At 40.2% G+C, this 27501-nt stretch overlaps 1 protein-coding gene across 1 annotated transcript; it reads left to right on the top strand.

The window, feature by feature from the left end:
- The first annotated feature begins 432 nt into the window (after positions 1–432).
- Positions 433–26849, top strand: LOC306845791 (uncharacterized protein). The gene is given in 29 exon segments (XM_079378773.1): positions 433–1053; positions 1245–1319; positions 1777–1971; positions 1975–2010; positions 2142–2301; positions 2770–2829; positions 3522–3630; positions 3632–4068; positions 5741–5894; positions 6283–6361; positions 9224–9542; positions 9765–9820; positions 9974–10069; positions 10278–10511; positions 10633–10792; positions 10926–10985; positions 11081–11217; positions 14784–15458; positions 15652–15747; positions 15957–16190; positions 16284–16443; positions 16571–16630; positions 17461–17971; positions 23632–24313; positions 24423–24518; positions 24727–24960; positions 25052–25211; positions 25307–25363; positions 25969–26849. Coding segments are annotated over 29 exon segments (6483 nt in total). The 5' UTR covers positions 433–462; the 3' UTR covers positions 26529–26849.
- The last annotated feature ends 652 nt before the right edge of the window (positions 26850–27501 follow it).

Genomic DNA, 27501 nt, shown 5'->3' with positions numbered 1-27501 from the left:
CAAGAACACTGAGCAACAGCTTTCCTGTAGCTGTAACAGTAGATCATGGTGCTAGCGACACAAAGGCCAAGGGTTTGAACTGATAAAATGCATACCATGAATTCAGTTTGAGCCAAAGTGTCTGCCAAATGCATAAATGTACCTCACATTTAAAGTGTTTCTCATTCACTAAGAAGAACAAAAGGCTTCAAATACTTGATAATGCTGTGGGAAAACAAGAGCATGATCGTTACAATCAGCATAAAGAACAGATTTGTAATATACAATAAAAATATTTCCATATATCATAAACTAGTCAGTTTCTTTCTGTATAAGACTGCCATCTGGTGGTCGTGGTCGTTACATGATTGCCACATTTGCACGCGTTAAAGAACCAGGAAATGTTTCAGTTAAGAGAAATCGAAACTACACTGCTGTCGAACTGTTGTGAATGTCTCTCTACCTGTGAGTGCGTGCAGGACAATGGCAGAATCCACTATTTCAGTGGCTCAGGATGAGTTCAGCTGTTCAATATGTCTGGATTTACTGAAGGATCCAGTGACAATTCCCTGTGGACACAGTTACTGTATGAGCTGTATTACAGATTACTGGGATCAGGATGATCAGAAGAGAGTCTACAGCTGTCCTCAGTGCAGACAGACCTTCACTCCAAGACCTGTTTTAGGTAAAAACACCATGCTGGCTGAAGTGGTGGAGAAACTCAAAAAGACCAAACTACAAGCTGCTGGTACTGCTAAGTGTTACTCTGAACTTGGAAATGTGGAGTGTGATGTCTGTACTGGGGACAAAAACAAAGCCATCAAGTCTTGTCTGGTGTGTCTGAATTCTTATTGTCAAAATCATCTTGAACGTCATGATGAATTTCACCCAGGAAAGCGACATAATATGATGAATGCCTCTAGAAGACTGCAGGAGATGATCTGCCCTCAACATGATAAACTGCTGGAGATTTTCTGTCGTACTGATCAGCAGTGCATATGTTATGTATGTATGTTGGATGAACACAAAAACCATGACATTGTATCAGCTGCAGCAGAGAGGACTGAGAAACAGGTATGTAGCTTTGCTGCATAATGTATCTCCGCAATTACATATCTATCTACATAATCAAAAATAATTTTAAAACAGTACAAGAGAAAGATAATATAATTTTTCCACTTATTGGCTCCTTGTGACGTTCTCTCATACAGGGACATGTAATGAGATATTGATTGTATATTGATTGTGTACTCTGTATCCTATAGAGACAGTTCCAGCAGAGAATCCAGGAGAGACAGAAGGAGCTCGATGAGCTGAAAGAGGCTATAGAGTCTCACAAGGTGAGTTTTGATCAGAAGAACAACTGCTGGCTGCTGAAGAGCTGTTTCAGACTCAGTTAGGACTCTCCTCCAGTCAGTCAGTGAGGAGCCAGTGCTGGAGCTCTTTCAGTCCCACTGAAGCCCACTGTGGGGAACAGGCTGTGAGGTATGTTCACCAAGTTTGGTGGCAATCGGTTGGAAATCCTCAGAGGAGTATATCAAATTCCAGAGCGTGCGCTTTTTAAACAGCCCTAAATAGCCGACTTCCTGTTGGGCAGAGCCTAAGACATGCAGCGCGAAAGTTGTTCAGCTCAATGAGATTTATATGTGTACCGAGTTTCATATGAATACGTGCAAGTATGTGTGAGCTATACATTAAGTTTTCTGACTGTGTTCCAGGGGGCGCTGTAGTGAGGCAGCAGTAAGAGCTGAGTGAATGGACTGATTCTAATGCTTCTCTCTCTGTGTGTCCTAACAGCGCTCTGCACAGGCAGCAGTGGAGGACAGTGAGAGGATCTTTACTGATCTGATCCGCTCCATTGAGAGAAGCCGCTCTGAGGTGACACAGCTGATCAGAGATCAGGAGAAGGCTGAAATGAGTCAAATTGAAGGACAACTGAAGCGACTGGAGCAGGAGATTGAAGATCTGAGGAGGAGAGAAGCTGAGCTGGATTAACTTTCACACACAGACCATCACGTCCATTTTCTCCAGGTAACAGAGATATGATGAACAGGAGGACATTGATCTTTAGGAAAGGAAGAGTTTGTTGTACAGAGATTTTGTTTCTATCAAATGTTTCTGTCTTTAGCTGGCGTTTCTCTTGTGTCTTTTTGTCTGTGTAGAGTTTCCAGTCTCTCTCTGTTCCTCCTGGATCTACAGACTCACCCAGCATCACTGTCAGTTCTTGTCTCTCTTTTGATGATGTTGGTAAATCTGTGTCTCATCTGAGAGAAAAACTGGAGCACGTCTGCAAAGAAGAGATACAAAAGATTCATGATAAAGGTAGAGCACTGATCATTGATTTAGAAATAAGTGATGTATCACAGTCTCATGCAGCAAGGCTTTCAATGGCTTGTTCATTCTGTGTCTTATTTTGAACACAAGTGTCCAGTGTAAAATATAATCATGACCAAAATTATAGAGTGGTGAGCACAAAAGTAGACACTAATGACACAGTAATTTCTGTGAACAATTTACGGACACAGGAGAAATGTGTTTACGTAACAACAGGCTGTTGGTAAGGGTTGTACAGTAAACCTCACTCCCTTGCCTTAAGACATGCACAAGCAACTGATGGTAGAGACTGTGATCTTTAGCGTCCTTTTTCTTACCATGCCTGCCTTCCATGCTGACTGTAGCTGGATTGATCTTTGCAAGTCTGAGGCAGAGACAATGTATAATCTACAGCAGAAATACAAAATGTATTAAGGTCTATTTATTAATACACAACGTGTCTGTTGATTTTGATAGCAAAATATATTGAGATCATTCTCACCCCTGAATTCAAGACAAAGGACGAGTTTCTACAGTGTAAGTTACTAAGCAAACAAGCAATCACACACTCACAAAACATACTTCTTCACATTCAGATACACTCTTAAAATAAAGGTGCTTCACGATGCCATAAAAGAACCTGTTTGTCTAAATGGTTCCATAAAGAATCTTTAACATCTGAAGAACCTTTCTGTTTCAAAAAAGGTCCTTTGTGGCAAAAGAAGGTTCTTCAGATTATAAAAAGGTAAGAAAGAGATGGTTCTTTAAAGAACCTTTGACTGAATGGTTCTTTGTGGAACCAAAAATGGTTCTTTGATACTTAAAGCATCGCTGTGAAGAACCTTTTGAAGCACCTTTATTTTTAAGAGTGCATTGATCTTCAAGATTTGCCACAATGAAAATATGATCATCCGAATCATTTGATATCAGTAGGCAGTCATACTGTTTTCCATTCAATCTTGGTGCTTTAAGTGATTGTCCTTTTAAATACCATACATAAAATGCCCCCACAAGTGACTGTGGGCTGAGCTTGTTCAAAAATTTTAAGCTAAATTTGGATGTGCCTCTTGAGGCAGGAGTTTAGAGAGAAGCATGTAGTTAGTGTCTAAAAAAGGTTCACAAAACACCTAACAATGTTCACAGCACCTTGTTTTAACACAAGTGATTAATGTTAATAAATTAAAAAGAGATTTCTTATTTACATGTACATTCTGTTTTGTCTCCATCAGGTTTCTTCCAGTTCACAGTGGATTCAAACACAGTACATAAAAACCTCAGTCTGTCTAAGGGGAACAGAGTGATTACATACACTGACAAAGACCAGCAGTATCCTGACAGATCATCCAGACAGATTTGATACTCTGGAGCAGGCATTGTGTAGAGAGAGTGTGTGTGGACGCTGTTACTGGGAGGTTGAGTGGAGCAGTTGGGTGGATATATCAGTGTCATATAAGAGCATTAGCAGGAAGCGAGAGGGCGAAGATAATAATGACAGCGATGACAATTATGACACATGTGAGTTTGGACGTAATGATCAGTCCTGGAGTTTGTACTGCTCTGACTCTCGTTGCTCATTCTGGCATAATAATGAAGTGACTGATTTCCGTGAGGTCTCCAGCTCCTCTAGAATAGGAGTGTATGTGGATCACAGTGAAGGAATTCTGTCCTTTTACAGAGTCTCTGATACAATGACCCTCATTCACAGAGTCCAGACCACATTCACTCAGCCTCTTTATCCTGGGTTTGGGATTTATTATGACTCAATTGTGAAACTGTGTGAGATATCAAAATAGAGTATACATACAGTAGACTGTAGAAATATTGTCAAACATCTTTAAACAATAAATCAATACTACAGCTGAACTTATGTTATTAAAAACAAGTTGAAATATTTAATATTTAATCAGATTGATAAAAGTTATAATAATTATTATCATTTGTGTAACAGACACTGTAAAATAAAATGTTCTCTTTCATAGGTTCACTCGACACTGCGTAGCTAAGACGCAATGGGGAATGCCCTCTGGGTGTGCCGATTGCCTGAATCACGTATAGAATCACGCCAATTCATTGGCTGATGGCGTGGGCGCCGCCTCGACGCTCTTACATCACCATCTGCTCCTCAGATTTCTCTGCCTTCACGAAGCAGCCATTCTGTTGCAGTTTTTCTGGCCAGATATTCGGATTGTTTTTCGTTGAGCTTTCTTTATTTGCACTTTGGCGACTGCGATAGTGGAACTTCGCTCTCCTTGGCGTGAAGTGCCATGGAGTTTCTTTGCTCCCAGCCACTGTGTTCTCACTTCTTTGCGAGACCCACACAGTAAGTGTGTTAAGTGTTTGGGTTTTTCGCACGTGGGCGAAGCAGTTTACTGCGCATTTAAATGTAAATTCTGTAAAGCCAGCAGACCCTGTACCAGTCACAGACCAGGCCCTCACATCGGTCCCTGTGGGCTTCCTCATCCCGCATCGAGACTCCAGGGGCACTCCTTCGTGGTGGATGGTGTTGTCCCCTCCGAACCATCTCAGCAGCCCAAACAGGGATGTCCTCTTGACTGCAACACTCTGCAATACACTCACAATACACTCTTTCACAAATGGAAGCGTCTACCAGGGGTATCGCCTTTGGTTCTCCGTACACTTAAGTTTTGTCACAACCACCCCCATCCCCCCACTTTGACGAGGTTCACCTGACTGTATTGAGCAGCACCTCAGAGGCTTCTGTGCTAAAGCAGAAACTATCTTCCCTACTCCTCAAGGGGGTGATAGAGGTGGTTCCTCCAGCAAAAGTAGAACGTGGCTTTTTCAGCTGATATTTTCCTGTTCCAAAGAAGGACGGTGACCTACACCTGATCCTAGACCTTCACTGGCCGAACTTCTCCCTTTACAAAGGGAAGTTTAAGATGTTGACGCTGAAGGCTATTATGTCACAGATTCGTGCGGGAGACTGGTTTGTCACTGTTGACCTGAAGGATGCCTATTTTCATATTCAAGTCATTCAGTGATGCAGGAAGTTCCTCAGGTTCGCCTTTGGGGGAAAGGCTTACCAGTACAAGGTTCTTTCCTTTGGTCTAGCCTTGGCACTAAGGACATTCACAAAGTGCATGGATGCTGCTCTGGCCCCACTGAGAAGATGGACCTCTTTGCGTTGCAGGAGCCATCCCAATGCCCACTTTGGCTCTTCCTGAGCATTGATGTATTCACTCACTGATTTTTCATCGCCCTCCATGGGAGATTCCGATCAGAGAAGATCTGCTATCTCAGCTTCAAGGCAAGATCTGGCACCCTCAACCTGAGATCTGGAAGCTGTGGGTATGGCCCATAAAAGGCCACCAGCTTTGACTTCTAGTCTTCCTGCCGACATTCAGGATACTGCTCTATATTGCCAGAGCCCTTTCCACGAGGAGGATGTATTGCTCCAAGTGGAAGGTCTTTGAGTCATGGTGCTTAGCTCATGCGGTGGACTCAGTCAGCTGCCCTGTAAGTCCAGTGCTGGACTTCCTGCAAGAAAAATTTGCAACAGGAGCGGCTGCTACTATCCTGAGAGTTTGTCGCAGCATCACTGCTTGGAGAGAGTTGGATGAAGTTCCCCTGGGGAGACATCAGTTGGTCTCCATGTTTATGCATGGGGTTCGGCTTTGAAGCTCTACGTGGACCACTCTAGCCATTGGAGGATATCTCCCCAGCTGTTAATATGCTTTGTTGCTGGCTGCTGTGGGCTTGCCGCATCGAAGCACAGAATTTCTCTCTGGGTTAGGGATGCTATTTCGCTGGCATGGCAGGTCTTTCTTATTTTGGATCTTGACATGGCCCCTGGTTTCCAGGTCTTGTCTGCTTGAACCAGCTGTGGATACTATCTGGTTCATGATCAGGCCAGATGCGGCAATGCTTTATTATGGCATGTTTGGTATATCGTTCCCATTGCATAGCATCGAATGAACCTATGAAACAGAACATTTCTGGTTACTTGCATATCCCATGTTCTCTAAGTAGGATCTGCTGCATCTGCTGCCAAGCTCTTCGCGCTGGCAACAAGAGGCCTTTTTCGGCAGAGAAATCTGAGGAGCAGATGGTGCGTTCGCCAGTATAAGAATGGCGACGTAAGAGCTTTGAGGCGGCACCCACGCCATCAGCCAATGAATTGGTATGATTTTATATGGGCTTCAGACAATTGGCACACCCAGAGGGCGTTTCCCATTGCGTCTTAGCTACGTAGTGTCTCGTTCCCTACTCAGAGAACATGGGTTACACAAGTAACCCAAGATGTTTTCTGACAAGTTTGAAATACAAGCACTGTATTTCTTTCATCAAACATAGGGAATGAGGTGAGAATGTGGTACCAATATTATTAGAGAAAAAACTATCTGTACTGCTTTGCGTATATTCTTACAGTGGTATTTATAGTAGGATTTTAGTAACTTAAGGTATGCATGATACGTTATTAACTTTCCAAGTGTGAGACCCAAAGTGCTAAACATGCTAGAAGTGTGTTAAAACATGCTAGCAATATTATATGATATTATATTAGAAAAATGATTCCAATGTGTTAAGTGGTGTAGTGTAGTTGTTTGTAGAGAGAATACTTAGATTTTTTTCCTCCCACCCTCATACTCACCCCCATTAGCACCACCAGACTCCCTAATGCATACAGTAACTGAGAGTAAACAGTGAGAAATCTTCAGGCAGGTGAAAAACGTTTGGTTAATGGTGAATATTGACCCATTGTGCGTCCTGTGGCCAAACCCCGCTTTGATGTAATGATTGACAGGTCAGGGCATGTTCGGCTCCGAATGCATATTCAAATCCACATTGACTTAAATTATATTCATCGCGGGGTATTAAATAAAAAAAGCAATTGAAACATCTTATATGCAAGTGCCAGTGTATTTAAGTAAAATGAAAGACATTTAAATCGCTGTAATTCTTACTGCATTTTGCTACAATTATCACATGGTATTATGATGAAAATCCCAAGTGTCCTACCCCTAAGTCTAAATGCATAGCATTTAGATAATTATTTTGCTACAGTTTGACATGTTAAACATAGCTAATTCATTTATCTAATACATTTTAATTTTGCAACTTATAAAGCATTAAAATATGTTTTATATAAACTAGTGTAGAAAATTTTCATTTTCATTTTGCACTAAATGTTGCACATATGTATAGGAAAATGTCAATTTAAATACAGAAATACATAATTTTACATATTGCATTGCCATTTTGGATATTACATTTCAAATTTAATTTTGCTACCCGTATGCTTCCATACAACACAGATGGGGTGAATTTATGAATGAACGTGAAAGTTCTGTCACAAAACAATGTTGTTACATATCCTCACATTTTAAGTGGTTATATGGAAATCCTTGACCTTAGTGGGTATATATCACATGTGGTTCATTCCATGTCAACTCAACCGGAGGTCCCCAGCTCAAATTTTTGATTTTGCTAGTAGTTTTTATGAAGAAAGATAAACATGTATAGTGATGAAAGCCAAAATATTAAATGTCATGGATGAATATTTCCTGAGTAATACGCTATTTTGTTGAGGGGGTGAAAATGGCAATTTCACCTGAGATTCAGAGCCAAATTACAGGGGGTTAAAAATGGCTACAGAAAGATGGCATTATCACGATGTTATTTTACACAGAGATTAGTAGGTCTATTAGTAAAATATGTTCCCTTTAGCAATCTTTGTTGCATTATGTGCCAATGGTGACCATTCAAAAATGGGGAAAGAGCACTTTTCAAGTTTTTCTCCAAACTTGCAGGCCTGTAACTCAAAAAGTGTTAAAGATATCTTAATACCCTTTTAGTTATTGGGTCATAACAATAACTTCCCTTTTGGCATCTTCATTTTTAAGGCCCTGTATGGTTCGGTTCCAGAGATAATGGAATTCCAATATGGCTCCAGGAGTAAATTGTTAAATTGTACATATTTTCAGTGGTCAAAAACCAAATGTAGGGCATTTTGCAAAAATATGATAATTTTCTTTTAAAGAGGAATGTCTGAAGAACAATTAATGTTGACACTAGTTTCTTGTTTCCTTCTGTCCAAGCATTGAACATACCTGCCTGAGTGCCATAAGTATTCCTTTTCCAAAGTTTGCATGCCTATAACTCAAGAAGTATTAAAGAGATTGCAATATTATTTTATATTCTAGTTCTTAATAAACTTTTCCTTTGGAATCTTCATTTTCAAGGCCCTACATTGTTCAGTTTCAGAGATATGGGGATGTCCATGAGGCTCCATATTCATAAATGGCCCTGGTTAACATTTAAAACACTAGCATTGTGCTGACACTTGCTAGAAACATGTTTGCAACAAATCATGTTAGCATTGTGTTAAAACATGTTAGATATCATATCAATAAAATGTCAAATCATGTCAAAAATAGTTGAGATTAAACAATGCTAGCAAGATAGAAAATTTTAGCAATGTGTTCAAAATGATACAAAACAGTAACACTGTGTCAAAACATGCAAGTAATGTTAAATCCTGCTAGCAATGTACTACCATGTTAAAAAAATGCTAGTAATGGGTTAACATGCTAGTAACATGCTGAATCGTGCTAGCAATCTTTTAAAACATGTTAAACAAATTCTAGTAACATATGTTAGCAATGTGTTAATCATGCTAGAATCAATGAGCATCAAACTTTAAACTTTATTTTTAACTTTTAGATAAGGCAACAAAGTTTGTCCTGACAAACTTTATCTTAAAGATTAAATAACTGAAACTGTACCATGGACTTTGAAATGAGTTTACAATAATGTGAGGGAGCAAAGGACATTCATAAATGTCTTCATGTGTGAACATTAGTCTAACCACTCCTACCTTTTATGTGGTTAATTACTTTTTGACCTCCTGCTCAGTCTTGAAGTGATATGCTTTTCTTTGTGTTGAACTACTTCTATTTCTATGTTCTAGGCTTTTGAGTTGCTATCTGTGTTTAGTAAAATGTCAGTGGCTCAGGATGAGTTCAGCTGTTCAATATGTCTGGATTTACTGAAGGATGCAGTGGCCCTCACCTGTGGACACAGTTACTGTATGAGCTGTATTACAGGTTACTGGGATCAGAAGGGAGTCTACAGCTGCCATCAGTGCAGACAGACCTTCGCTCCAAGACCTGTTTTAGGTAAAAACACCATGCTGACTGAAGTGGTGGAGAAACTCAAGAAGACAAAAGTACAAGCTGCTCATCCGGCTCAATATTACACTGAATCTGGAGATGTGGAGTGTGACGTCTGTACTGGGGACAAAAACAAAGCCATCAAGTCCTGTCTGGTGTGTCTGGAGTCTTACTGTCAGACTCATTTTGAACGTCATGAAGAATTTCACTCCGGAAAAAGACACAAAATGACTAATGCCACTGGACGACTAAAGGAGATGATCTGTCCTATACATGATAAACTGCTGGAGATTTTCTGTTGTACTGACCAGAGCTGTTTATGTTATATGTGTATGGTAGATGAACACAAAGACCATAAAACTGTATCAGCTGCTGCAGAGAGGACTGAGAAACAGGTATGAACTCATTATGCTGAATAATAAATGTATTTTCATAATAACAGTTCTTGATAGGGACAGATAATAGTTTCTCCACTTATTTGTTTTAAACTGTTCTTTGTGACATTCTCTACCAGGACTAATGAATTGTATGTTGACTATTCTATATAGAGGCATCTGGAGGAGACCCAGAGAACAAACCAACAGGCAATCCAGGAGAGACAGAAGGAGCTTGATGAGCTGAGAGAGGCTGTAGTGTCTCACAAGGTGAGTTTTGATCAGAAGAACAACTGCTGGCTGCTGAAGAGCTGTATAAGACTCAGTTAGGATCCTCCTCCAGTCAGTCAGTGAGGAGCCAGTGCTGGAGCTCTTTCAGTCCCACTGAAGCCCACTGTGGGGAACAGGCTGTGAGGCAGCAGTAAGAGCCGAGTGAATGGACTGATTCTGATGCTTCTCTCTCTGTGTGTCCTAACAGCGCTCTGCACAGGCAGCAGTGGAGGAGAGTGAGAGGATCTTTACTGATCTGATCCGCTGCATTGAGAGAAGCCGCTCTGAAGTGACACAGCTGATCAGAGATCAGGAAAAGGTTGCAGTGAGTCAAGCTGAAGAACAACTCAAGCGACTGGAGCAGGAGATCGAAGGTCTGAGGAGGAGAAACGCTGAGCTGGAGCAGCTTTTACATATAGACAATCACATCCATTTTCTCCAGGTAACAGAGATCTGATGAACAGGACAGTGGTCTTTAAGAATGAAAGAGCATGTTGTACAGAGATTCCGTTCCTATCTGTGTCTTTAGCTGGTGTTTCTCTTGTGTCTTTGTGTCTGTGTAGCGTTTCCAGTCTCTCTCTGTTCCTCCTGGATCTACAGACTCACCCAGCATCACTGTCAGTTCTCGTCACTCTTTTGATGATGTTGAAAAATCTGTGTTTAATCTGAGAGAGAAACTGGAGCATTTCTGCAGAGAGGAGATAGAAATGTTATCTGGTAGAGGTGAGCTTTACATTTCCTGACATATATCATATGATATCATGTAGACAGAATGCATTCATAAAAAAATGTTTCATAATTACAATTAATTGTTATTTTACTATATTTATTATAAAGTGTCTGTTGGTTTTCATAGTGAGAAACATCAACATCATTCCCACCTCTGAACCTGAGACCCGTGAGGACTTCCTCCAGTGTAAGTAACTAACTGTAATAAACGTCTGGTGTTTTATTTTTACGTTTGAAAGTCATGTATTACTTGATGCATATTGTGTGTTTTATCTTCATCAGATTCCCTTCAGCTCACTTTGGATCCAAATACAGTGAATAAAAACCTGTTACCGCCTGAAGAGAACAGAGTTATTAAATACACTCGTGAGGAACAGCCATATCCTGATCATCAAGACAGATTTGATGGTCTTCCTCAGGTGTTGTGTAGAGAGAGAGTGTGTGGACGCTGTTACTGGGAGGTGGAGTGGAGTGGATGGGTGGGTATATCAGTGTCATATAAGAGCATCAGCAGGAAGGGATGGGGAAAGGAGTGTGAGTTTGGGTGTAATGATCAGTCCTGGAGTTTGTACTGCTCTGACTCCAGCTGCTCATTCTGGCACAATAACAAACAAATTAAACTCCCTAGAGTCTCCAGCTCCTCTAGAATAGGAGTGTATGTGGATCACAGTGCAGGAACTCTGTCCTTCTACAGCGTCTCTGACACAATGACCCTTATTCACAGAGTCCACACCACATTCACTCAGCCTCTCTATGCTGGGTTTTGGACTAACAAATTTTTCACAGGACTAATGTTTTTCCTTTCAAAAGCGACACTCTGTGATCTAAAAATATAGATGGAACAGACTTTATACAAATAATATAGTGAGAGATACTCTGAAGATATCATTGCCATATTTTTATGATTTATAATATGCAAGAAAAAGCAAAAAACGTACACCAACATAGAACATACCCCAACTCAGCCCTTTACCCGTCAGACATAAAGTATCAATTACATTGTACAAAGACAAAATAAATTATACATATTTTGGGATTGTATTCCCTACATGAATTGTTCATCAAATGACAAGAAAGGTTGCCAGATTGCATAGAATTTCTGGGTAGACCCTTGAGGAGAGTATCTTATTTTTTTCAGTTTAAGATATTGCATGATCTCTTTAATCTAAATAAGGAAATTAGGGGGGAGGGGGGTCTTTCCATTTAAGCAGTATTAATGTTCTGGCAAGTAGTGTGCAAAAGGCCAACATTTTACAATCATAGCTACTTATGCGCATGTTTTGTGCTGAAACACCAAATATAGCAATAAAAGGAGATGGGTCTATTGGCAAATCTATTATTTCTGAAAATGCATAAAAAACATGTTTTGAATTTTGACATTTACTCTTATGTTTACTCCAAATATTATCGATACAATATTAATGGATTTATTCACTGATTTTATTGATCACTTGCAATGCTTATTATTTGTTATGTAGGCTATGAAATTGTAGTTTAAATGGAAACAAATGCATTTAAATAAACTGATAAATAGCGTCTCATCCATTTGTGGCTGTCATAATCTTATTCTCTTGGTTCCAGCAATTTCTGGAAATCCCTAACATAAACAAATGACCTCTAATTATCATTATTAAAACAGATGGAGTGCACACCATTTTTACGCAATGGAATTAAAACTTAAATGAACCCTTTGATGCACACGCTATAAAAACCCCTTCTAATGCACAACATGGATCTAAAATGACCCGTATTCATTTCCTATGTTATTTCATGCTTCACTGGGCATTTTATTGTTTTATCTTTTGAAATCAGTTTATTTCAGCATTTCATATTCCCTGATCTATAAATCCCATGATCCATGAATATTCAAAATATCTTTTTACAATGACCACAAATTAATATTTAGTTTTTTCCTAGGTTTTGTGTTACTACATCAAGTTTACACACATGGGTCAAAAATGACCCATCTATACAAGCATGAAAAAAACAAAAGAATAAAGACATTTTGTTAAAATAATTATTTTAGCAGTTATTTAGACCAACACATTTAACACTTTTAAATAGTTTGTTTGCCATTTTGTCACACATAACTTACGCATATCACTGATAACCGATAATACTGAAATTAATCTGTATAATCTGTAGTGCAACCGTAGTGAATTCTAGTGAATGCGACCGAATAGATGAAAATAAAACGAACAAAATAAAATCACACAGGTACAGCACCATCTCAAAATGCCATCTCAGTGCTTACATGCCTCACAAATGACAACTACAGGTTTGTGCTCCTTGCACACAGGCCTGACCCTGAACACCAGCTGATGACTTCTCTGTCTTTGGCAGCTGGGCAGATCCTGGACCTCTTCCTCTTCGATTGACCATTCTGGTTGATGTATACTAATGTATCGCTCCTTCCCAAAAAACAATATTGAAGGCTTTAGATACTTGATAATGCTGTGGCAAAAGAAGAGGATGAGCGTTACAATCAGCATGTTGAACTGATTTTTTTATATACAATATAAAAATATTTCCATCTATCATTAACTGTTGAGTTTCTGTGTAAGACTGCCATCTTGTGATCATGTTCATTATATGACTGCCACATTTAAGTACTTGTTTTACATGCTTTATTAATTCAATGCCACAAGAAGGAGAGGTATTACATATTCACATTATCATATTAACATTAGCTGCCAAAGGAAAAAAGAAAAGAAAAGAGAAAAAAGTAAGAAAATTACATAAATTTCAGTGCTTTCAGAACAGATGTTTTCAGTGCTTTTTGGTTTGTTCCAACTGAGATTTAAATGTCATGCACATTTCTATCATACCATGTTTCTATTAATGGGCTATAGAATACCAAATCCTTCCAAAATAATCTCGAGTAAACGCAGTGGTGAAAAACAGAGCAAATTATTGTCTTTTTCTTGACCAGAAATTCCCAGGTATGAAATATTGAGCTTATATCTTTCCAAAACATGAGCAAGATAAATTCGATGAAGTATTTTGTAAGACACTTCCTTAACTTAGCTTAAAGTATAAGCTCAAATAAAGAAGGCCAAACAAATCTCGCTGCAGGTAAGGACAGAGAAAAAAGAGCATTCCTTATAATCTTGTTACTACACTGTTGTTTCAAAATATCAACATTTTCAATATAAATGTTTCCATTTTAAAAGTAACATCACACTCTTTGGAATCGCATTAAGAACAATAGCGAATTCTCTTGGTTTAACTGGTAATTCAGAAATTCAGTATATGACAACAAAATGGGAATTAACTAATTGTCTTACTAAAATAATACCTTCATTGGACCAAGTATGACAGAATAAATAGTTGTTTTTAAATAATATGTCCTTGTTATTCCATATGAAATAATTGTGGGGTGAAATATTGTGCATATACAGCCATTTCCATTCTAACAGAGCTTGTCTGAGAGAACATGCTAATTTAACAGGAATTTTGTCAAAAGAAAAATTACATTTCAACTAAAAGTCTATGCCTCCAAGAGTATTAAATATATAATTAGGAAATACATTCCAATGACTTCTCTATTCTTCTTCATAAACTCTATTAAGCATTTAATTTTGAAAGTGTTATTAAGAGTATTACAATCTAAGACCTCAAGTCTCCCTTGCTCTTTAGGATTATAAATTACTTCCTTTTTTAAACAATGTTTTTTTTTCTCCACCTCAAGTCTCCCTTGCTCTTTAGGATAAATTACTTCCTTTTTTAAACAATGTTTTTTTTTCTCCAAATAAAGTAAAAAATTATCTAATCTAACGTTAGATCTTTAATAATCTTATGAGGCACACATTTGCCCAAGTACTCCTCTCTGCAGACTGCAGCGCGGCGACGTCATGCATTCGACATCATGCACGTGCCAGACGAAATGCAAATCTTTAAAACGCATGCGCAGTGCGTACTGTGACTTTGTAATAGATAGTCATCCTTACGTGTTCGAAAACAAAGAGGGATTCGGTGGTAATATTTGCACTCGTTTCAGTTCAGAGAAATCGAAACTAAACTACCGTTAAACTGTTGTGAATGTCTCTATAAGTTACTTGTGAGTGCGTGCAATAAAATGGCAGCATCCAGTGTTTCTTTGGCTCGGGATGAGTTCAACTGTTCAGTCTGTCTGGATTTACTAAAGGATCCAGTGACCATTCCCTGTGGACACAGTTACTGTATGAACTGTATTACAGGTTACTGGGATCAGAAGAGAGTCTACAGCTGTCCTCAGTGCAGACAGACCTTCACTCCAAGACCTGTTTTAGGTAAAAACACCATCCTGGCTGAAGTGCTGGAGAAATTAAAGAAAGCAAAACGACCAGTTGCTCGTCCTGCTCAGCGTCACTCTGGATCTGAAGATGTGGTGTGTGACGTCTGTACTGGGAGAAAATATAAAGCCATCAAGTCCTGTCTGGTGTGTCTGGAGTCTTACTGTCAGACTCATTTTGAACAACATGAAGAATTTCACTCTGGAAAGAGACACAAATTAACTAATGCTACTGGACAACTGCAGGAGATGATCTGTCCTATACATGATAAACTGCTGGAGATTTTCTGTCGTACTGATCAGCAGTGCATATGTTATATGTGTTTGGTAGATGAACACAAAGACCACGAGACTGTATCAGCTGCTGCAGAGTGGACTGAGAAACAGGTATGAACTCATTATGCTGAATAATAAATGACACTTCACAATTACATAAGCACAAAATTGAAGATAATTTTTAAAAAGAGTTCTTAGTAGGGACAACATGTACTTTATCCACTTATTTGCTCTTTTTTTTATTATTGTTCTTTGTGACATTCTCTACAAGGAATAGTGAATTGTATGTGACTGTACTATATAGAGACATCTGGAGGAGATCCAGAGAACAAACCAACAGAGAATCCAGGAGAGACAGAAGGAGCTTGATGAGCTGAGAGAGGCTGTAGAGTCTCACAAGGTGAGTTTTGAGCAGAAGAACAACTGCTGGCTGCTGAAGAGCTGTTTGAGACTCAGTTAGGACTCTCCTCCAGTCAGTCAGTGAGGAGCCAGTGCTGGAGCTCTTTCAGTCCCACTGGTCCCACTGTGGGGAACAGGCTGTGTGAGGCAGCAGTAAGAGCCGAGTGAATGGACTGATTCTGATGCTTCTCTCTCTGTGTGTCCTAACAGCGCTCTGCACAGGCAGCAGTGGAGGACAGTGAGAGGATCTTTACTGATCTGATCCGCTCCATTAAGAGAAGCCGCTCTGAAGTGACACAGCTGATCAGAGATCAGGAAAAGGCTGCAGTGAGTCGAGCTGAAGAACAACTCAAGCGACTGGAGCAGGAGATCGAAGGTCTGAGGAGGAGAAACGCTGAGCTGGAGCAACTTTCACACACAGACGATCACATCCACTTCCTCCAGGTAACAGGTAGCATGTTGTACAGAGATTGTGTTGCTGTCAAATGTTTCTGTGTCTTTAGCTAGTGTTTCTCTTGTGTCTTTGTGTCTGTGTAGCGTTTCCAGTCTCTCTCTGTTCCTCCTGGATCTACAGACTCACCCAGCATCACTGACCATTCTCGTCTCTCTTTTGATGATGTTGAAAAATCTGTGTTTAGTCTGAGAGAGAAACTGGAGCATTTCTGCAGAGAGGAGATAGAAATGTTATCTGGTAGAGGTGAGCTTTACATTTCCTGACATATATCATATGATATCATGTAGACAGAATGCATGCATAAATAAAAAAAAAGTTTTATAATTACAATTAATTGTATTTACTATAAAGTGTCTGTTGGTTTCCATAGTGAGAAACATCAACATCATTCCCACCTCTGAACCGGAGACCCGTGAGGACTTCCTCCAGTGTAAGTTTCTATAATCATACATGTACATAAAGAGACAGATTTAGTTCTTATTACATTTCATCAATCAGACTGAACTGTGATGAACTCTACACAACTCTCGTTTTATATGAGACGCATTTATACTGTTAATATTCAAATATTCAACACTAAAAAAAAAAAAAACACCTGTTAATTTAGTACAATCAACTAACTCAAATTAGGAATAATCACATAATAACTAGTTTAATTTACTGGGTTAGTTGAATGTCCTGATTTGATCACTTCTGTTAATCACTCACTGCTAGGTCCTGTTTTGGTAGACATGTAACTTAAAACTGATCTTTGGCTCAACTGTACATTTTGTGATAGACCTGCTAAAGGAAAGTGAAAATAAATAGAAAACGTGAATCAAATTTTCAATTTAAAAAATTGAACTAATTTTTTCTGGTCAACAAACACATACAGACACACCAACATGTTGATGTTATAACGTTGATAGCAGTGAGGCAGATGTTGTGAACCTAAGGCCTGGTTTCACAGACAGGGCTTGGGTTAAACCAGGATTAGGCAATAGTTCAATTAGAACATTTAAGTAGTTTTTATAAACGTTTTAAAACACATTACTGGTGTACATCTTGTGACAAAATAAAGGCACTGAAATATTTTAAGATCAGTTAGTGCAAGTTTCTTTTAGTTGATACAGCTCAGACATGCATTTTAATCTGGGAGATTAGGTTTAAGCCTTGCCTGTGAAACCGGGGATAATGTAATAAACCTCTGGTGTTTTATTTTTATGTTTGAAAGTCATGTATTACTCGATAGATGTAAATTATGTGTTTTATCTTCATCAGATTCCCGTCAGCTCACTTTGGATCCAAATACAGTGAATAAAAACCTGGTACTGTCTGAAGAAAACAGAATGATTGAATACAATCGTGAAGAGCTGACACATCCTGATCATCCAGACAGATTTGATGGTCTTCCTCAGGTGTTGTGTAGAGAGAGAGTGTGTGGACGCTGTTACTGGGAGGTGGAGTGGAGTGGATGGGTGGGTATATCAGTGTCATATAAGAGCATCAGCAGGAAGGGATGGGGAAAGGAGTGTGAGTTTGGGTGTAATGATCAGTCCTGGTGTTTGTTCTGCTCTGAATCCAGCTGCTCATTCTGGCACAATAACAAGCAGATTAAACTGCCTGTTGTCTCCATCTCCTCTAGAATAGGAGTGTATGTGGATCACAGTGCAGGAACTCTGTCCTTCTACAGCGTCTCTGACACAATGACCCTCATTCACAGAGTCCAGACCACATTCACTCAGCCTCTCTATGCTGGGTTTTGGGCTAATAAATTTTTCAAAGGACTAATGTTTTTCTTTTCAAAAGCGACACTAGGTGATCTAACAATATAGATGGTACAGACTTTCTTCAAATAATATAGTGAGAGATACTCTGAAGATATCATAGCCATATTTTGAATTTTGACATTTATTCTTATGTTTACTCCAAATACTATCAGTATAGTATTAATTGATTTATTCACTGATTTTATTGATCACCTGCAATGATGCTTATGTATGAAATTGTATTTTAAATTGAAATAAATGTATTTAAATGAACTTTGTTAAATAACATTACACCCATTTGTGTCTGTCATAATCTTATTCTCTTGGTTTCAGCAATTTCTGTATATTCCGACCCTTATATAAACAAATTACCTCTAATTATCATTATTAAAACAGAGGGAGTGCACATCATTTTTACTCAGTGGAATTAAAACTTAAATTAAAGATGATTTATATTACTTTTATCAAGTGAAAATGAGGATCTGCAAGGTCAGTCTTATTCTTTAAGCATTGGCCTACATCATACAAACCCTAAGAACTACAGAACCTTAAACACTCAAACACTTATCTGCAGGTGCATCTCAGAAAATTTGAATATTGGGAAAAAGTTTCTTGTAACATTTCAAAAAGTGAAATTTTCATTTATTTTAGATTCAGTACATGTAAAGTAAAACACTTCAAAAGTTTTTTATTTTAATTTTGATAATAAGAGCTTACAGCTCATGAAAGTCAAAAATCAGTATCAAAATATTAGAATATTTACATTTGAGTTTCAATAAATGGCCATCCATACAGTATAAATTCTGGGTATCTCTTGTTCTTTGAAACCACAATAATGGGGAACACTGCTGACTTGGAAATGGTCCAGAAGACGATCATTGACACCCTGCACAAAGAGGGTAAGTCACAGAGGGTCATTACTGAAAGGGGTGGCTGTTTACAGAGTGCTGTATCAAAGCATATTAAATGCAAAGTTGACTGGAAGGAAGAAATTGGGTAGGAAAATGTGCACAAGCAACAGGGAATGACCGTAAACTTGAGAATACTGTCAAGCAAAGCTGATTCAAACACTTGGGAGAGCTTCACAAGGAGTGAACTGAATCTGGAGTCAGTGCATCAAGAGTCACCACGCTCGGACATCTTCAGGAAAGGGGCTACCAAGCCACTTCTGAAACAGAAACATCGTCAGAAGCATTTTACCTGAGCTAAGGAGAAAAAGAACTGGACTGTTGCTCAGTGGTCCAAAGTCCCCTTATCAGATAAAAGTAAATTTTGCTTTTCATTTGGAAATCAAGGTCTGGGGGAAGACTGGAGAGGCACAGAACCCAAGCTGCTTGAAGTCAAGTGTGAAGTTTCCAAAGTCAGTGATGATTTGGGGTGCCGTGATGTCTGCTGGTGTTGGTCCATTGTGTTTTATCAAGTCCAAAATCAATGCAGCCGTCTACCAGGAGATTTTAGAGCACTTTATGCTTCCATCTGCTGACAAGCTTTATGGAGATGCTGATTTCCTTTTCCAGCAGGACTTTAGCACCTGCACACAGTGCCAAAACCACTTCCAATTGTTTTGCTGGCTATTACTGTGCTTGTCTGGCCTAGCCATCCAACATGCCTAACCTGAAACCCATATGAAGAGAAAACTACATTTACATTTACATTTACATTTAGTCATTTGGCAGACGCTTTTATCCAAAGCGACTTACAATTGGGGAATACAAAAAGCGATTCATCTTGAAGAGGCAGTCAGACAGAGGAAGTGCTCGTAACACCAAGTCTCAGTCATTGTTCAAATAAGTACAAACTAGTAGGTGGAGAGAAAGATAGAGGGAAAGTTTTTTTTTTTTTTTTTTTTTGTTAAGTTTAGGATGAAGTCAAGTACTGCCGAAAGAGATGAGTTTTCAGTTGTTGCTTGAAGGTTGCCAGAGATCCGGCGTTCCGGATAGGGGTGGGAAGATCATTCCACCAGCCAGGAATGGTGAACGAGAATGTTCTGGAGAGTGATTTTGAGCCTCTCTGTGATGGTACCACAAGGCGTCGCTCACTAGCAGATCTCAAACTTCTGGAGGGGATGTAGGTTCGTAATAGTGAGTGGAAGTAGGAGGGTGCAGAGCCTGTGGTAGATCTGTACGCAAGCATCAGTGACTTGAACTGGATGCGAGCTGCCACTGGTAGCCAGTGCAAGGAGATGAAGAGTGGTGTAACATGCGCTCTTTTGGGCTCGTTGAAGATCAGTCGTGCCGCTGCATTCTGAATCATTTGTAGAGGTTTGATTGTGTTTGATGGCAGACCAGCCAGAAGAGCATTGCAGTAGTCCAGTCTAGAAACAACCAGGGCCTGGACAAGAAGTTGCGCAGCATGCTCTGTCAGACAGGGCCTGATCTTTCTGATGTTGTGTAGTGCAAACCTGCAGGAACGAGCAGTCTTTGCAATGTGCTCTTTGAAGGTCAGCTGGTCATCAAAGATTACACCAAGATTTCTGACCGAAGTTGATGGGGTAATCATTGATGAGCCGAACTGAATCGTGAAGTCATGCCGTAGAGTCGGAGTGGCAGGGAAGACCAGAAGTTCCGTCTTTGCCAGGTTGAGCTGTAGGTGATGTTCTTTCATCCATGCCGAGATGTCCGCCAGGCAGCCTGAGATCCGTGCAGCTACCGTTGGGTCATCTGGTTGAAAAGAGAGATAGAGCTGCGTGTCATCGGCATAGCAGTGATAGGAGAAGCCATGTGCATGTATGATGGGACCCAGCGATGTAGTGTACGTGGAGAAGAGGAGGGGTCCAAGAACCGATCCCTGAGGAACTCCAGTGATCAGTTGATGTGGTTTGCATACCTCCCCTCCCCAGGCCACCCTGAAGGATCTACCGGTGAGATAGGATTCAAACCAGCGAAGTGGAATTCCAGTGATGCCCAGTGAAGAGAGTGTAGACAGGAGAATCTGATGATTGACAGTGTCAAAAGCAGCAGAGAGATCCAGCAGAATGAGGACTGACGATTTGGAATCAGCCTTTGCAGTTCGCAGGGCTTCAGTGACTGAGAGTAGCGCAGTCTCTGTTGAATGGCCACTCCTGAAACCTGACTGTTTAGCATCCAGCTTGTTGTACTGTGAAAGAAACCGCGAGAGCTGGTTGAAGACAGCTCGTTCGAGTGTTTTCCCTATGAATGGAAGGAGAGAGACAGGTCTGTAGTTATCTAAAAGAGAAGCATTTAATGTAGGTTTTTTGATCAGTGGGGTTACCCGAGCCTGCTTGAATGCTGTGGGGAAGATGCCTGTGAGGAGAGATGTGTTGATAATGTGTGTGAGTGCCGGTAAGAGTGTGGGAGAGATTGTTTGGAGAAGATGTGAGGGGATCGGGTCGAGAGGACATGTTGTAGGATGGCTGGAGAGGAGAAGTTTGGATACTTCTGCCTCGGTGAGAGGACAGAAGGAGAAGATGGGAGCTGGAGCGGTGGATGTGGTTGATCGGAGGTCCTGCGGAGTTGAGAACTGGTTGCTGATTGTTCTAGTTTTGTCTGTGAAAAAAGAGGCAAAGTCATCAGCGGTTATCAAAGTGGTGGGAGGTGGAGGAGGGGGACAGAGGAGAGAATTAAATGTTCTAAAGAGATTACGCATGTCTGGAGCGCTGGTGATCTTGTTGTGGAAATGTGAGGATTTGGCAGTGTGGACTTCAGTAGAGAAAGATGAAAGCAAAGACTGATACCTACTCAGGTCCGACGGATCGTTTGATTTGCGCCATTTTCTCTCTGCCGCTCTGAGTTTGGTCCGATTCTCACGAAGAACCTCGGATAACCAGGGGTTAGAAGGAGCAGCCCGTGCTGGCCTAGAGGAGAGAGGACAGATGTCGTCTAGACAAGAGGTTAAGGTAGAGCATAAAGTGTCAGTGGCTGCATTTACATCCAGAGAAGAGAAATGAGTAGGCGAGGGAAGAGAGGAGGATACTACAGAGGAAAGAAGGGAGGGGGAAAGGGAGCGTAGGTTGCGTCTGAAAGTAACCGGTAAGGGAGATGGTGGCACCTGAGTTGCAAAATGTAACGTAAATGTAATGAAGAAATGGTCAGAGATATGGAGTGGTTGTACCAGAATGTTATCTGTAGAACAATTGCGTGTATAAATTAAGTCGAGTTGGTTACCAGATTTGTGCGTGCTAGTAGTGGTGAGGCGTTTGAGATCAAATGAAGCTAGGAGTGACTGGAAGTCTGTAGCATAAGGCCTGTCTAGGTGAATGTTGAAATCGCCGAAGACTAAGAGTGGAGTGCCATCCTCCATGAAAGACGACAGCAGTCCGTCCAGCTCGTCTAGGAAGGTTGGTGGTATTTGGCCCGGCGGACGATAGATTACCACAATCTGGAGTCTTATAGGAGCTGTCACAGTAACAGCATGCGATTCAAATGAGTTGAGATTGCCTAGGGGAGAGTGGGTAGAGTATTTCCAATTGTTAGAAATGAGCAAGCCAGTGCCCCCACCCCGGCCAACTTGCCTAGGGGTGTGAGAGAAAGAGAAATTGTGAGAGAGAGCAGCTGGGGTTGCCGTGTCTTCTGGCCGAATCCAGGTCTCAGTCAAGCCCAGGATGCTGAGTGTGGAATGTAAGGAAAATGCAGAAATGAAGTCGGCTTTGTTGACAGCTGACTGGCAATTCCAAAGACCTACAGAGAAAGAAAGAGGTGCAGTGGAAGATGTAGAGATAATGCGCAGGTTGGCAGGGTTACGTGACCTTCTGCATGTATTTTTAGAGCGAGGTAGAGAGAGAACCGGAATGGTTTGGAAACACATGATAGAGGATAGGAAAGCGTGAGGGAAGATATAAAGGATACTTAAGTGTGTGCTCGGTGTCGTTGCTCGGTCAAAGTCGCGCAGGAAAAAGTCGTCTGTCTTTACACTCGTTGGTCTTCACACGAGGAGGCTGAACGCTTCCGCTCTGACATCAACTAAATACAGTCTAAGAAACTAGAGTGAAAACAGCTGTTGCCGGCTTCTGATCAGCCCAGCCAATAAGGTTAAAGGACTGCTAGATAGCTCAAGACGAAACTAACACTTTGCACAAACACAAAGGCTCGTTCTCACCTGAGGCGCAAATTATTCTAATTTCCAGTAAGTGCAATTAACAGAAAAAACAGCGAAAATGCAGAGTAGAAATAGGTAGAAACGAAGTATTCCTTCCTAGTAGCAAGTAAATTATTAAAACAACAGAACTGCAACCAAGTTATTCAAAACACTTACGCAGCTGTAGTCCGTCTCTGCTGGTGACAAATCGGCTTTCCCCGATTTCCCCGACAAATCGGCTTTTCCCCGAGTAGAAAACTAATACCAAGAACACTGAGCAACAGCTTTCCTGTAGCTGTAACAGTAGATCATGGTGCTAGCGACACAAAGGCCAAGGGTTTGAACTGATAAAATGCATACCATGAATTCAGTTTGAGCCAAGTGTCTGCCAAATGCATAAATGTAAACGTACCTCACATTTAAAGTGTTTCTCATTCACCAAGAAGAACGCAAAAGGCTTCAAATACTTGATAATGCTGTGGGAAAACAAGAGCATGATCGTTACAATCAGCATAAAGAACAGATTTTTAATATACAATAAAAAATATTTCCATATATCATTAACTAGTGAGTTTCTTTCTGTATAAGGCTGCCATCTGGTGGTCGTGGTCGTTACCACATTTGATTGCCACATTTTCACGCGTTAAAGAACCAGGAAATGTTTCAGTAAAGAGAAATCGAAACTACACTGCTGTCGAACTGTTGTGAATGTCTCTCTACCTGTGAGTGCGTGCAGGACAATGGCAGAATCCAGTGTTTCTTTGGCTCGGGATCAGTTCAGCTGTTCAATATGTCTGGATTTACTGAAGGATCCAGTGACCATTCCCTGTGGACACAGTTACTGTATGAGCTGTATTACAGGTTACTGGGATCAGTATGATCAGAAGAGAGTCTACAGCTGCCCTCAGTGCAGACAGACCTTCACTCCAAGACCTGTTTTAGGTAAAAACACCATGCTGGCTGAAGTGCTGGAGAAACTCAAGAAGACAAAACTAAAAGATGTTCGTCCTGCTCAGTGTTACTCTGGATCTGGAGATGTGGAGTGTGATGTCTGTGCTGGGGACAAAAATAAAGCCATCAAGTCCTGTCTAGTGTGTCTGAACTCCTACTGTCAGACTCATTTTGAACAGCATGAAAGTTTTTTCAAAAGTAAAAACCACAATTTAATGGATGCCACTGGACGACTGCAGGAGATGATCTGCCCTCAACATGATAAACTGCTGGAGATTTTCTGTCGTACTGATCAGCAGTGTATATGTTATTTGTGTATGTTAGATGAACACAAAAACCATGACACTGTATCAGCTGCTGCAGAGTGGACTGAGAAACAGGTAGGCTACAAACTGATATTATACCATATCCTGAAAGATAGCTATTTAGGCCTGCTTGTTTTTAGCATGCAGTATGATTCAGAATAATGATTATTTGTTAATCCTACAGAGACCGTTGGGAGAGATGCAAAGAAAACACCAGCAGAGAATCCAGGAGAGACAGAAGGAGCTCGATGAGCTGCGAGAGGCTGTAGAGTCTCACAAGGTGAGTTTTGAGCAGAAGAACAACTGCTGGCTGCTGAAGAGCTGTTTGAGACTCAGTTAGGACTCTCCTCCAGTCAGTCAGTGAGGAGCCAGTGCTGGAGCTCTTTCAGTCCCACTGAAGCCCACTGTGGGGAACAGGCTGTGAGGCAGCAGTAAGAGCTGAGTGAATGGACTGATTCTGATGCTTCTCTCTCTGTGTGTCCTAACAGCGCTCTGCACAGGCAGCAGTGGAGGACAGTGAGAGGATCTTTACTGATCTGATCCGCTCCATTAAGAGAAGCCGCTCTGAGGTGACACAGCTGATCAGAGATCAGGAAAAGGCTGAAGTGAGTAGAACTGAAGAACAACTGAAGCGACTGGAGCAGGAGATTGAAGATCTGAGGAGGAGAAATGCTGAGCTGGAGCAACTTTCACACACAGACCATCACATCCATTTCCTCCAGGTAACAGGTAGCATGCTGTACAGAGATTGTGTTGCTGTCAAATGTTTCTGTCTTTAGCTAGTGTTTCTCTTGTGTCTTTGTGTCTGTGTAGCGTTTCCAGTCTCTCTCTGTTCCTCCTGGATCTACAGACTCACCCAGCATCACTGTCAGTTCTCGTCACTCTTTTGATGATGTTGGTAAATCTATCTCCCATCTGAGAGAGAAACTGGAGCATTTCTGCAGAGAGGAGATAGAAATGTTATCTGGTAGAGGTGAGCTTAAAATTTCCTGACGTTTAATATGATGTCATGTAAAATTGATATTATTGTACAATATTGACAATACACATGTCTGCTGGTTTACATAGTAAGAAACATTAAGATCATCACCTCTGAACCCGAGACCCGTGAAGAGTTCCTCCAGTGTAAGTCTTTATAATCATACATGTATTGTACATAAAGCATCGGTCTCAAACTCAATTCCCGGAGGGCAACAGCTCTGCACAGTTTAGCTCCAACCCTAATTAAACACACCTGATCCAGCTAATCAAGCTCTTCAGGATTACTAGAAACTTCCAAGCAGGTGTGATTTGGGGCTGGTTGAAGCTAAACTGTGCAGAGCTGCGGCCCTCCAGGAACTGAGTTTGAGACCACTGACATAAAGAGACAGACTTTAGTTCTTATTAAGTACAGCACATTACTGTAGTTTAAATTAACCTTTAATATATTCATAAATTAATATATTAAGTATTTTATAGATAAACTTTACTGTGTGATCGAGCTGTTAAAAGATCTCAAACATTTCAACAGAATTAAAAAACTAATAGAAAATGTAAATTGACTTTTTAATTATACATTTTCAACCATCTATAAGAAGCTATGTTGATAACAGTGTAACAGTTTTCCTAATATGTCTAAAAGAACTGGTGCTTTCCATACGTTTGTAAAAACCTCAATAGATTAAATTGTTTTGTTTTGATGATTGTCATTTATCACTTGATAAATACAGATTATGTTTTATCTTTATCAGTTTCTCGTCAGCTCACTTTGGATCCAAATACAATGAATAAAAACCTGGTACTGTCTGAAGAAAACAGAGTGATTAAATACACTCGTGAAGTCCAGCCATATCCTGATCATCCAGACAGATTTGATGGTCTTCCTCAGGTGTTGTGTAGAGAGAGAGTGTGTGGACGCTGTTACTGGGAGGTGGAGTGGAGTGGTGAGGTGGATATATCGGTGTCATATAAGAGCATCAGCAGGAAGGGACGGGGAAAGGAGTGTAGATTTGGGTGTAATGATCTGTCTTGGAGTTTATCTTGCTCTGACTACAGCTGCTCATTCTGGCACAATAACAAAGAGACTGAACTCCCTGAGGTCTCCAGCTCCTCTAGAATAGGAGTGTATGTGGATCACAGTGCAGGAACTCTGTCCTTCTACAGCGTCTCTGACACAATGACCCTCATTCACAGAGTCCACACCACATTCACTCAGCCTCTCTATGCTGGGATTATGACTAGTTTATATTGTGAACCTTTTGATTCATATGATTCTTGTTCAACCGTGACACTTTATGGCCTAAAAATATAGATGGTTCATAAATTCTGCAAATATTGTGAGAGATATTTTCAAAATATCATTATCATGTTTTAGATTTTGCCTTATCTAAACATAAGCAACACAATAGTAATGGTTAGCATTCAGTTGCAATGACACACATTATTTGTTATACCTGACATTGTTTTTAAATAGAAATCCACTGCATTTTCTTTACCTCACAAAACTAAAGAATTGAATGTGATTCATTGAACCACTAAATAAATGCATGTAATAAACTTGTGTTAAACATATTCACTCTGGTGTGGGAAGTGAGGGAATCTAAACCACATTCACTCAATGGAATTAAAACCTAAATAACAGATGATTTGTAATGTTATTCTTTTCATGAGAGGACGAGGATTAGTCTCATTCTGCAAGTCCTTCATAAAACTGTTCAATGTTCAGTCTCTTACTATAATAGCTGTCAACAAACAAACACAGAGGAAATAGAAAACAACTGATAGACAAATGACCACCTGTCCAGTTTTGACTTGGTTTGAACTGTTTTCAGTGCTTTAAAACAGCTGCCAGCACAACAAATTAATTTCTTCTACACCCTTCTGCCCTACACCATACAAACCCTAAATCCTAGAAACATCTCAACCCTAAACTATACAGAACCTTAAAGCCTCAACAACTTATATGAGTACATATTTAACATTGGGAGAAAATGAATACAAAGAACACTGAGCAAAGCAAGTTAAGGGCATTACGTACATAAACTTCACTCTGACACAAAAACGCCTTCAAATTCCCAATCAAAAGGTCTCATTCAGGAAGAAGAATATAAACAGCTTTAGATCCTTCATAATCTTCTGGAAAAAAGAAGAGGACATTTTTGTGATGCTTACTCTAAATATTAATGACAGAATTTTCATCATTAGCATTCACTGATTTTATTCATAAGTTGCAGTGACGTGTATTTATGTCCGACATTGTCATTTAAAAATTAAAATTAAAATTT

This window comes from Barbus barbus, assembly GCF_936440315.1.
Source record: "Barbus barbus genome assembly, chromosome: 26".
In the NCBI taxonomy this organism is placed as follows: Eukaryota; Metazoa; Chordata; class Actinopteri; order Cypriniformes; family Cyprinidae; genus Barbus; species Barbus barbus.
This window is presented reverse-complemented; position numbering and strand designations above follow the sequence as displayed.